We start from the raw sequence: 13,289 nt of genomic DNA on the forward strand, positions 1-13,289 counted from the left end.
AAAATGCACTCACCTCAAAATCAGGACAGAAAGTGAAGAGGAAGGTTTCCCCAGTGCCGTAAAAGCAATCGCTTACTTTAAATGGTTCAGATGCCAATGCTCCAAAAATCTGGAAAGGAACATAATTGTTTGAACACTTTTCTCCAAACATTCCTTGAATTTTTAATAGTCCTGGGTAAGTGAAGAGGTCACTACTATTACTGAGCAGTAATGGGTACATCTATAATTCCCAGGCTGATCAGCTGGATTTCACTCTGCTCCGTGTTCTGGGGGAATGCCACAATTCAGGCAAATCTCCTTTGTAATTTCATTTTATGTTTCACATCTTCCTGGTAGGTCACTAATTACCGGAATAATTACAGGAAATGTATTTTATTATCTAGCTAGTGTCCTCTCTCAGTCAATTAATGCCGACCTAAACCTAATATCAAGAATGGCGCTCCGCACAAAAAATGTGCAGAAGTAAGAGGCGGCTAATTTATTTAACCTTTTAGCAGTCAGTGCACTAGAAAATTAAAATCTATGCCTTACATGAGCTGGCATATACTTAAAGTCATAGTTTCTTGTGTAAATTATAGTACATCTTTCAGGTCATGGGAGGCCACCCCTCTCCTACTAGGCTATACCCCCCAAAAAGGTGGCGAGAGGCGTAAAATGTTTGCTCAAAAGATTGTGTCAAAAATTTGCAACTTTTGAACACCAGAAAACTGACATATTTTCCATGATAAATTCTCTACAGGAGTTTAGAGCGCTATAGTGCATCTGACATACGACCAGCTCAATGATGTCCTTATAAAAGAGAACCTATCACATTAAACATGGCGTCTAATCTGCAGGCGGCACGTTATAGAGCAGGAGGAGCTGAGCAGATTGATATATAGTTTGTAGGAAAAGGTTCAGTATAACTTGTATGTTATTCATTTAAATCTCCGTTCAATCAGAATTTAGGAGTCCAGTGGGTGGTCCTAATCGGTGACTGAAAGCTATATCTGTATACAGTGTACATACAGACTTAGCTGTCTACAAATGGTTAAGAACCCACATTGGAGAATAAGCAGAAACTTAAAGGAGTTGTCAAGGAACACATCATTTCTAACAGGTGCCGGCAGCATGCCTCCTCTACTGAAAGGATCATACTTGCATGCTCCCTGCCACTCCAAGTCCTCCATGTTGGCACCCACATTCATCTTCTGGTTCTTCCTTCTCGGCATAGTCACTTGATACTGTTCAGCCAACCGCTTCAGTGGTGACAAGTCTCTTGTGGACACATCACGGTTGGCTGAAGAGGATCAGGTGCACATGCAGGGGAGGAAGGGAACAAACCCCGGACCAGACGATGTAGACACAGGATCCAGCATGAAGGACCAGAGTGTCGGGAAGCAGGTATGATCCAGAAAAATGTATTGCTGGATAACCCCTTTAAATGAATAAAATTACAAGATTTACTGAATCTCTTCCCACAAAACCATATATCAATCTGCTCAACAAATCTGGCTCTATACCACGATGCTGGCAGCTCTCTCAGTTATTGTGGTCCACATCTCTAATCTACCTACTGATTCGGTGAGCAGCATTTACACCGTTTTGTCCTGGCTTTCCCACAATTGCAAAGTTGAATACCATGGAGGTTGCGTCTATTTAAAACCACAAACATGGTTTTGGTGCAGCAATGTGCAGCGCGAAAATGTAGCCTTGTACTCACCTGTGCATCACTATCTTTAATCACCAAGAGCACAGGAGTGTCTAACCCCAGCATTGTCCTGTACAGAGTCTTCAAGCTCATTCCATGTTTCGCAGTGCTGTACACAAGTGTCCACGGGTAGCCGATTGTCCGCGGTGGGAGATGCTTTGTCAGCTGTTGAAAGAGTTAAATACAGAGTCCTGATTAGAAATAGGAAACATATATAAGGAGGGACAGATTAAAAGAAACAAGAGACTGACATTTGTCATAACGCCTTAGAGCGGATATTACTTCTGAGCCTTACATACACAAGCTCAGCCAAGCTCTCAATGAGCAGAGGAGAAGCTGCCACCTCTACTGGCTTGGGCATACTGAAGTCCAACTTGCACAATTCTTCTTTCCCCCGATATCTAATGTGTGTGGTGGTGCCTCGACTCCTCGATGGAAGATGTGTTAGCCTACATACTGTAGTTTAGTCCACCTGACAGTACCCACCACACATATCCTTCCAACAAGCTTTGTATGTTTGGCTACAGCAATTGTGTGCCTGTATGCTTCACATGACTGCTGCGATCAATCACTGGCCTCAGTGGTATATCGCACATGAACACTGACTGGCTAAAGCAGGGTCTGGGGAATACAGGTATATTATAGCTGCAGCATGGGGAAGATTTGGACAGCGGCACTGGAAGTGGAGGAGGCAAAACAGGAGAGTATATGTTTATTATTTTATGGCAATCCTTGTCTGGGGGATATTGAGATGTGTGCCCCTCTCTGTCTGTCTATTAGATGTATATCTAAAAAAAAATTTAAGCTGACTAGTTTGAAGACAGACTCTCTGTATGAACGTGATGGAGCACACAGAGCAGAATACATAACCTCAAAAACCATGAATAAAGTACTACAATGACTTGCTAAGTGGGTTCAGTACCATAGTCAGATGTCATATAGACATATATCACTAGGATAAGCTACTGCTTAGTGATTACTGTGGTCCGACTGCCAAGATCCCCTCGCAAGTGCTTACAATCTATGAGGAATTGGGGGTGACACATAAGACAGTTGATTGTGATAAGTAGCATTCGAGCCATTATTGAACTGAAAGGAGTGGTGCCAGCCGATCTGCTTCGGGTTTGGGACTGTTAGGCCTCTTTCACACGGGCGTCGCGTGTGAGGGCCGGATACAATGCGAGTGCAAAAATCGGCATGTTTGGTACCCAGACCTGAACCCGAACTTCTTCACAGAAGTTTGGGTTTGGATTAGGTGTTGTGTAAATATTATTTCCCATTGGTTATAAAGGGAAAATAATAGCATACAGAATGCTAAGTAAATTAGGGATGTAGGGGTTAAAAAATAAAATAATTAAACTCACCTCATCCACTTGTTCGTGAAGCCCGGCTCGTCTTCATACTACTTCTTTGATGACCTGGGAGGAAAAGGACCTTTGGTGACGTCACTGTGCTAATCACATGGTCCATCACCATGGTGATAGGCTATGTGATGGACCATGTGATGAGCACAGTGATGTCATCAAAAGGTCCTTTTCCTCGCAGGTCATCAAAGAAGAAGTATGACGACGAGCCGGGCTTCGCGAAAAAGTGGATGAGGCGAGTTTAATAATTTTATTTTATTTTTTAACTCCGCCATCCCTAATTTACTTAGCATTCTGTATTAAGAATGCTATTATTTTCCCTTATAACCATGTTATAAGGGAAAATAATAATATATCGGGTCCCCATCCCGATAGTCTCCTAGCAACCATGCGTGAAAATCGCACCGCATCCGCACTTGCTTGCGATTTTCACGCAGCCCCATTCACTTCTATGGAGCCTGCAATGCGTGAAAAACGCACAATATAGATAGAGCATGCTGCGATTTTCACGCAATGCACAAGTGATGCGTGAAAATCACTGCTCATGTGCACAGCCCCATAGAAATTAATGGGTCCGGATTCAGTGCGGGTGCAATGCGTTCACCTCACACATCGCATCCGCGCGGAATACTCGCCCGAGAGAATCGAGTTCAGGCCAGAGGAGTTGATCGGGGGAAGGTTTAGTCGGGGAAAAGTCATTTTAGGTAGCTTGATAAGCCTGCCTGAAAAGATTTTTAAGGCATGTTTGAAGGTGGAGAAGTTGTGAATTGACCTAATATTCCAGGGCAGAGCATTCCAGAGAGTAGGTGCAGCTCGAGAAAAAAGTCTTGAAGACGGGAGTGAGAGGTACGAATTATGGAGGTTATTAATCTTAGGTCACTAACAGAACGGAGAGCACGAGTAGGGTGGTAGATGGAGAAAAAGGAGGAGATTATGGAGGTGCAGCACTGTGGAGAGCTTTGTGGTGAGGGTGAGAAGTTTGAACTGTATTCTGTGGTGGGCGGGCAACCAGTGAAGTGACTGGCACAGACTGGTAGCATCAGTGTAACGGTTGGATGGATAGATGAGCATTTAGGACAGACTGAAGGGGGGAGAGTTTAGTTAGAGGGAGACAGATTAGTAATTGCAGTTGCAGTAGTCAAGACGAGAGAGAAAAGGGTGGATTCTGGCAATATTCTTGAGGTACAGATGACAAGAGCGTGTAAGTGATTCCTTTGTTCCCCATATTCAAAGAGTCAAATGTGGCGCCAAGACAGCGGGCATGTTGCACAGGAGTTATGATGGTGCTGCAGACAGAAATTAAAATATCAAGTTTAGGCGAGTTAGTAGATGGGGGAAAGACAAGAAGTTCAGTTTTTGAGAGCTTCAGTTTTAGATACAGAGGACATGATGTTAGAGACAGCTGCCAGACAATTACTGGTGTTTTGGAGTAGAGCAGGGGTGATGTCAGGGGATGAAGTGTATAGTAGTTGGGTGTCGTCAGCATAGAGATGGTACCGAAAGCCAAATCTACTGATAGTCTGTCCGATGGGGACTGAGTAGAGGGAGAAGAGTAGAGGACCTAGTACTGAGCCCTGAGGAATGGCAACAGGGCCCTGAGGAATGGGACACTAAAGGAGCAGCCAGAGATATAAGAAGAGAACCAAAAGAGAGCAGTGTCCTGAAGGCCAAGTGAGTGGAACACGGTGAGGAGAAGTTTATGGTCTACGGTATCAAAAGCTGCAGAGAGATTCAGAAGAATCAGTAGAGAATAATCACCATTTCTTTTTGCTGTTAGGAGATCGTTAGACACTTTAGTAAGGGCAGTTTCTGTAGTGAAGAGGGCGAAAGACAGATTTGTAAGGGGTCAAGAAGAGCGTTTGCACAGAGATAGCTTATTAAGCGAGTAGAGAAGACGTTCAAGGAGTTTACAGATTAAGAGGAGGTTAGAAACAGGTCTGTAGATAGGAGCACAGGTCGGGTCAAAAGAGTTTTTTTTTTTTTTTTTGTAGTGGGGTTATAACAGTGTTTGAAAGAGAAAGAGAGAGAAATTTATGATGGAGAAAGTCTGCCGATATTCGCGATTTTCTCCATAAGCGTTCTGCACATCTGGAGCAGCGCTGGAGAAAACGTGTTTCAGGTGTGTGCCAGGGTTGCCTTGTTCTGTGTCGGGAGGGTCGGATTAATATTGGAGCAACTTCATCTAAGGTGGTTTTGAGGGTCTGGTGCTAATGATTGGCAGCCACGTCTGAACAGGGGAGGGAAGCGATTGGGGTATGAGCTAAGTGCAAGGTGTTAAGTGGACGGCAGTAAATGGTGTGTAGGTTTCTGTAAGTGTGAAAAGTAGTATTGTCATGAGAAAAGTGAGAGGTCTTTATGGTAAATAAAAGAAGATTGTGGTCAGAAAGTTGAAGGATAAGTTACTAAAGTTAGAGACTGAGCAGTGACGGAAGAAGACTAGATCAAGTATATTGCCCTGTTCAGTGAGAGGCTGATGGAGAGATAGGATCATCAATGGGGATATTACAATTTCCTGTACTTCTAAATGACAGGTTTCTTTTACATTCCTAATAATGATCATTTTTAGAAATTAAGGGTTAAGTACCACATGCTCATGCAGCCAGGTGCCCTTTATTTCAACAAACTGATGGCAGTCACTAACTTTCTCTATAAAGATAATCTGGAGGACAGCTGCACCAAACAAAATGCATTGCTGGAATTGCTCAAATTACTCTCTAAGGCACATCAAAGGCTTCACACATAGCAGAAAATAGCAGACAACACAAACCGTCACTGTATATGGCTGGATGTAGCTGTAGAAGAGGAAAACCCTAAAATGTTCTTCAGCTATACAGTGGGGAATCTGTCAACCAGGGAAATCACTAATAAGCTGGAGCTACATGGTGACATGAAGATCGCACGACATTGCATCTAATGATTGTCAAAGGGGTAACCGATGAGACCTGGACAATCACAGAAAATCCAACACTGTTGGATTTTTGGCCGCCAGTCGCACAGAACTTTGCCATCACACACAGCAAGTAGTGCACGAATGAGACTCTGTGTCTTGGCTGTTTCTGCAATCAAATCACAGCTCTAAAATAGTCCTGAGAGAACGAATTTTAGACAAGTTGTGGCAATGTGTTATAATCCTGTGGGAACCCGAGAGTCCTGAAGTCTATTCCACACTGAAAGCATTGTCGTTCGATTTTGAGAGGCGCAGCCTGTTACATATGCTCTGAAAGCGGCCTGGGCCTTCATCAGGCCGAGGCTGCAATGTCAAAACATCAGCATCCACAATATAATTCACGGGGTGCCGATGGGAGACTAAAGAAGTCCGCTCCCTCTCTAACTGCTTAGATGCTGTGGTTGCTATTGACCATGTCATCTAAGGAGTTAAACCGCCCGAATCTGAGCTCCTGCCGGTCCAGGCCGCTAGGGCAGATGCCTGGCGCTCATGACAGCAGAGCTCCTGCTCTCTGCTGCACAGGAGACCCCTTAATGACCTCCATAATAAGGTGTATGGGTGGTCACTAAGGGGTTAAAAGTACATTTTCTCCAGAAATAAGCAAGGGATCGCTAAGTGAAAGGCATCATTAAAGTTAGCTGAGCTAATCCTACAAGTTATTGTGCCTGGATCATCCGTGAATCCCCCCTGGAGCAGACTCCTTATAAATGGTAAAAAGTTAAAAGTAAAAGGGAGGGTGATGAGGAGCAAATTTATTAGGCTACTTTCACATCTGCGTTTTTAATTCAGGTTTTGAAATCAGGGATCTCAAAACCTGAATTAAATGCATCACTTTTGTCCCCATTCAAAACTGATTAGTATGCATCTGTTCAGCTCCGTTATGTTTTGGGGATGGACACAAAACCGCCCAAAGCAACGTTTTTGTGTCCGTTTTGCAAAACTGAACAAACCTAAATTAAATGGATCACTTTTGTCCCCATTCAAAACTGATTAGTATGCATCTGTTCAGCTCAGTTATGTTTCCGGGCTGGACATAAAACAGCTCAAAGCAGTGTTCTTGTGTCTGGTTTGCAAAACTGAACAAACCTGATTGTTACAGAAAAATATGGATCAGGCACCCTGGAGCCATCGGGCTGTATCAAATGGAATGGATCCTTTTAATTCAGTTTTAAGATCCTCTGTCGGATCTCAAAACCTGAATTAAAAACGCAGGTGTGAAAGTAGCCAATGTTTTTTCTCCTCTGTAGTCGCAGAGGAAAATGAAAATTTCAGGTGAAAGGTCTGTGTGAAAGGTCTGTGCGCTCCAGAGCGCAGCTTTAAACAAGATTAAAATGAATAAATCACCAGGTCCAGATAGCATACACCCAGGTAATTCCATGGGAATTGAAGGTCTTTTCGGGCTCCTGATATAGATGGCCAATCAATCAGGATAGGTCATCGATATCCATTCAGGTGGGGGTCCAACACCATGCACACTCACAGATCAGCCGCTCTCCAGAGCTACTGATGCTGTAATTGGGAGCCGAGCTGCAGTATCCTAACGCCGACACTAAATTTTGAATGAAGCTGGGCTTCCAGCTCTGTTCAAAGAGCTAGTTCTGGTGGCAGGGAAGAGCTGATCGATGGGGATGTAGGACTCCTACCGACTGCATATTTATGACTACTACTGCAATGGGAGCTACTGAAACAACGAGTGCCAGGCCGCTCCGCTGTTTCCCAGGCAGACATAGTCTCATCTCACCTTAGTAACGGCAAGAAGAGACCACCTCTTAGATGGATGTATGATTTTTTTTTTTCAGCCTTACAAACTATATACAAAGCTAATTCACCACATATCGGCACACACAATACAGACCGCACGGTAAGCAAGACAGCTCGACTTGTAATCCACCTTTTCTATCTGGTCAACTTGTAGAAGCTGACTGGGGTCGCTGAGGTTGGGTCGGAAAGCTTCTGGTTCCAGTTCAGCCTTGATGCTCGTCGTCTGCTTGGAGTTCACCTCCTCTCTGGTTGAGATCTTTGCAAGAGATTTAAAAAAAAGAAAAAGAAAAAATTAACGATATGCGGAGGGTGCGAGAGGGCGTCAGCCTGTGCATTTCAGAGCCATTGCCATGAATCTGTGCAGATTTTATGTCCGCTATGAAGCCGGTTCAACGTTAGCCCTGCCATCCAAACCAGTGGAGAACAATGGTAAAATGCAAACCGAAGACCCAAAAAGAACTACAGCTGTGGAAGCGCACGTCTACATTGTCGCAGGCACTGGGTGAATGGAGAAAGGATAGCTCCACACGGACATGGCTGTATTTTCCCCTGTGCCCTCTCAGACAATTAGGAAGCCATTTCTGTGACAACCTGTAAAGTCTCCAGTATTTCTCTAATCCAGCTAAGGGCTCATCCACACGACCGTGTCCGTCCCACTGTCCGCAAACCATGGAGCAGCAAAATACAGATACCTTCTGTGCGCAATCCGCATTTTTCTCACTCCCAACAATACAAATGTCTATTCTCGTCCACGGTGCGGACAAGTTCTATAGTTTGCGAAAATGGACAGCACATGGATGACGTCCGTGTGTTGTCCAGCTTTTTTGTGGACCTGTAGAATTGAATGGATCCGTGTAAAACCCGCTGAAAATGCAGCTAGAACAAGGATGGAAGATGCAGTCGTGTGCAGGAGGTCTTAAGGTGGAGAAGGGTTTGACATACATGTCCATGTGTTGTGTCTATTGGAACTCGGCTTCAATGAAGTGAAGGCCTGAGCTGCGATACCGCACACAACCTGTGGATAGGTGTGGTGCTATTTTTTTTTTTAAGAAAGCAACTTTTTTTTTTCCCTTCTTTTAAAAACGTTGGACATATGCTGCATTAGGGCGTTCTGGTGCACGCTCGCTCATGTGCAATGTGCTCTGGAATGCAGTATACTGGAATAGAGCATTTACAGAACAGAGATTATTCTCATTCCACATGCAAAAGCATCAAGGGACTATAGATCATCCCGGTAAACGTGTCACACACCAGCTACGTTCAGACTTTAATAAATCAGAAAGACCAAGTGGGAACTAAAAATACTATAAAAACAAAAAAAGAGAAAAATCACACACTGCACAAAACTCACGAAGAACCAAAAAAATAAAAATAAAAAAAATGCTGCAAGTTGTACAAATCTGTTACTATTTCCTTCCAACTTTGCACAAGATGAAGACCAATGGAGCCACTAACAGCCCCTTCCCCCCATGTTAATAATAAAATCTCACTGCTCTTCTGCTTGCTGGACATAACTTTTGGCCAAGCTCTGTTCTGTTTCTACGTCAGGCAAGCAGCTGCCTGCGCACATGAGCCGTCTAAGTATAACCTGCTACCCCCCTCCCAGATTGAATGAATCGTGTGGGGGGGGGGGGGGGGTCAAGACACACATCTGTGGAAAACCTGATCTGCCATGTTGGATTCTAAAGGCAGTACATGCAGGCAATTGTCGTAAAGAAGTGTTCCTTCCCGGCAAATCACCTGTTCGTCAGCGGGGGAGACCGCTGCCATTACCTGCAGACTATCTGCCAGTCTAATACACCCTTTAGTCACTGTCAGGTTTATACCTGGGGAAGTCATTAGTGGCAGATGTGAACCTATAAAATCAATCGACAATTCACTAATATAAGGGTGCATTCACACGACTATGTATTTTGTGGTCCGCAAAAAATACGAATGACGTCCGTGTAACAATGCCTATTCTTGTCCGCAAAATGGACAAGAATAAGACGGGTTGTATCTTTATTGCGGTACTGCAGAAGGGACATACGGATGCGGACAGAGCAGTGCGCTGTCCACATGTTTTTTTGCAGCCCCCTTGAAATGAATGGGTCTAACATCCAATCCGTAAATATACAGTCGTGTGAATAGGAATTAAGTTACATATTCTCATTCACCCGATAGAAGCTGAAAGACTGTCCAGCAGACTGATCTCCTTTACAGAGGGTCGTCACTACAAAGTATACCGCACGGCATGTCAGAGTTACACACTGGCGTACGGTATATTACTGGAGAAGGGCTCGTCTGCAGTGTGCACTTAGCGTACAGCTGGCCATATAAATTAGAGGTAAATCGGTCAAAACTGCCTATTTCAACAGGAATGGCCAACCATCTAAGGCTGTGATGGCTAACCTCCAGAACTCCAGCTGTGGTAAAACTACAACTCCCAAGATGCACACTTGCTTGGCTGTTCTCAGAACTCCAAAGAAATGAAAGGAGCATGCTGGGAGTCATAGTTTCACCACAGCTGGATTGCCGGAGGTTAGCCATCACTGATCTAAGGTCTACGGGGGACCTCTCCCCTGATGGCAGATGTTGGGGAGATAAGAATTGGGCTGTTGGATTTTAGAAAGATGCCCAATCCTTTTGTTCTCGGGAAGATGAAACGCCCCCCAGAGGTGTCAGACAGTGGCTGCTTACCCCCTTCTCCACACTGAGAAGACAGACACTTGGCCAAGTGTGCATGTGTTTGAAGGGGAAGGTGGTGTCCAGCAGCTCACATGTACAGTATGACCAACCTAACATACTGCATTGTCATCACAAAAGTACCATGATGACAAATCACTTTGAAAAAAAGATGTTAAAAAGTCTTCTCAATTTACTCAAAAGCTGAATTTTAATCTCTCAAATATATAGGTTTTCATACATTAGGCCCATTATATCTAGGAAAAGTGTTTGTGGAGTGCTTCATCCGAATGTAATAAATCTACCCTAAAAATGTTACAATAACCGTTAGAGCTTAAAAAATTAATAGTGAGAAATGTGATGAAAAGTGATGGAAATCTACCCAAAAGAGCAGTGGATGTAGACTGCTCGATCTGGAGCACAAAAGCCCGGTGTACCCGGCCTGGAGAATAGAGCCCGGTGTACCCAGCCTGGAGCATAAAGCCCACCGGCCCAACTGTGAAAGCCTTTTTATAATTTTGTAAGAAGTCAATAAAAAAAAAAAGTGGTCCACTAAGAAAAATACTGCTATTAATCCCTTAGTGTATGACTACTTACAGAATAAAAGCTTTCATCAGTCGGCTTATCGGTCATTATCCCTCACCACACGACACTCATGCACCACTCGTCATCATGAAAAATTAAATCTGAGACATTAAGAAGCCATGTCTGATACAGGACACAGATATAAGAACAGAGACAAACCGGCACACGATGCAAAAAACATAAAAAAGACACTGCAGAAGCAAACAGGTAATTGAAAGAGAGAAAAAATTAAGGCTCCGTTCACACCAGGGGTGAAGTGACTGATTTATCCTTCTACAGTATGACCAGAGCACCGCTGGGAAACATAGAAGGGGATGCAGTGCAATACCAATGCTGCGGTCCCTTCATTCTCACAATCAGTGGGGTAATGTTAATTAGAGAGATGGTAATACCACTTTAAAGGACATCTGTCAGCAGACTTTTCTTCAGCTGCCCAGTGCACATCTGTGTTGGTCCCATGTTCATATGTGTCTGCATTGCTGAGAAAAATGAAGTTTTAATATATGCAAATGAGCCTCTAGGAGCAACAGGGGTGTTACCATTACACCTAGAGGCTCAGCTGTCTCTCTGAAACTGCAGCTGCCTCTTTACTTTCATTGACAGGGCCAGGTATGATCACGTTTTTGCTGCCTGGCTCTGTCAAAGTGCAGAGGGTGCAGCAGTGGCAGAGAGAGCTGAGCCTTTAGGTGCAATGGTAACGACCCCGTTGCTCCTAGAGGCTCATTTGCATATATTGAAATTATTTTTCTCAGCACAACACAGACGCCTTCAGCTGCCAAGCGCACATGTAACAGGTCAGCCAGTGTCATAGGTACAAAACTGCTGACAGATGCCCTTTAACTCCCGTATAGTTGTATGGAGCAGTGCCATGCAGCTTCAACCACAACTGCATACAAACTCCTCCTGAGGGCTCACGCACACAACTCTTGGATGTTTTGCGGATCCACAAAATATGGATACCGGACACATTTTGCGGAATGGAACGGCAGAACTAACAAAACTAACAGACATGTTTGTGTGCATGAGCCCTAACCGTGGTTGTGCCAATGAGAGGCAATAGCGCCCCATGAAAATAGCATTTATCACCAATTCAGTTGATAGACGATAAAAAGTTGGTTGAAAGACCCCCTTTTAAGACCCCACCTAAACCGGCCTCATAGCTTTCATATTAGAGGATCCATGACAGATATGACAGACCAGTTTGATTCATTAAGATTTTGTACATTTAGAGATCTGCTAGGATTCAGGAAACCTAACTGGAGGAAGAAAAAAAAAAAATACTTTTCAATCCCGTTCCGCTATAAGTACTTTGGTGTGAACGGAGCCATAGAACTATAATTATTTTTTTAAACTAATCTAGCTTTTCTATTCTGCAGTATGAGGACCGCGAGGAGAGATCTGCCAGGGATCTGTAGACTAAGCCTACATCTCACTACAATAAATTTGGATTTCCTGGAAATAGGGAAACTACTGAAGGAGGGCACCTTGAGACGTCTGCAGAGAGTACGCAGTTCTTCAGTATTTAGCGCATCGATCCTGCGGTGGTACTCAGCCACTGATACTACCTGAATATGGAGACAGGAAGAAAATAATTCTACTGATAGCACAGGGAAAGGGCACAGAACAAAAGAGAGAAGTTAGAAAAAGGCAAAAAGGCGCAAAGACATAAAAAGAAAAACGGGGGGGAAAAAAAATGTGTGAGATGGTTAAACATTTATGACTGCGTAGAACACGTGAATATGTGACCAACCATGCAAAGTAAGTATCAGGCGACACCGCTCGTAGGTCTGTGGGAGATGCATCTGAAGATATCCAGACCTGTATATCCGACTCTGCCATATACACAAGGTGACTTTACATGGGAGAATTACCTGTTTCTACTATAAACAGACATACTTTGTGGAGGGGTATGGTACTGTTTAAAATGCTGCTCGTCCTTTACCATATGTTGATCACTCTAGGACAGGGATGCTTAACCTGAGGCCCATGGGCGTTGTAGTTTTGCAACAGCTGGAAGGCCGCAGGTTGAGCATGCCTGCTCTAGGATCACTTTGTACAACGGTTCCTTTAAAAGGGACTATCTAGGAGCAGAAGACCATGGCTGCTTTCCTCCAAGAACAGCGCCACAACTGTCCACAGGTCGTGCCTGGCATTGCAGTCCAGCTGCACAGAAGTGAATTGAGCTGGGGTGTTATACTACACACAACCTTTGGAGAGGTGTGGCGCTGTTTCTGGTAGAAAGTAGTCAGATAGTATTAATCCCCCCCAAAAACAAAAA

The 13,289-nt window shown here is 44.0% G+C and overlaps 1 protein-coding gene across 4 annotated transcripts in view; it reads right to left on the reverse strand.

The window, feature by feature from the left end:
* OXR1 (oxidation resistance 1) overlaps positions 1-13,289 on the reverse strand; it is a 114,024-nt gene that overhangs the window by 17,623 nt on the left and 83,112 nt on the right. For 2 of the 4 annotated variants that reach the window (XM_044292921.1, XM_044292923.1), the window contains 4 exons: positions 12,496-12,576; positions 7,893-8,018; positions 1,703-1,855; positions 14-109 (listed from right to left, as the gene is read on the reverse strand). In XM_044292921.1, the coding sequence (XP_044148856.1) occupies positions 14-109; positions 1,703-1,855; positions 7,893-8,018; positions 12,496-12,576 (456 nt within the window). The remainder of the gene's footprint in view (positions 1-13; positions 110-1,702; positions 1,856-7,892; positions 8,019-12,495; positions 12,577-13,289) is intronic. The other 2 variants (XM_044292922.1, XM_044292924.1) reach the window with 1 other exon arrangement.

This window comes from Bufo gargarizans, chromosome 5, assembly GCF_014858855.1.
Source record: "Bufo gargarizans isolate SCDJY-AF-19 chromosome 5, ASM1485885v1, whole genome shotgun sequence".
In the NCBI taxonomy this organism is placed as follows: domain Eukaryota; kingdom Metazoa; phylum Chordata; class Amphibia; order Anura; family Bufonidae; genus Bufo; species Bufo gargarizans.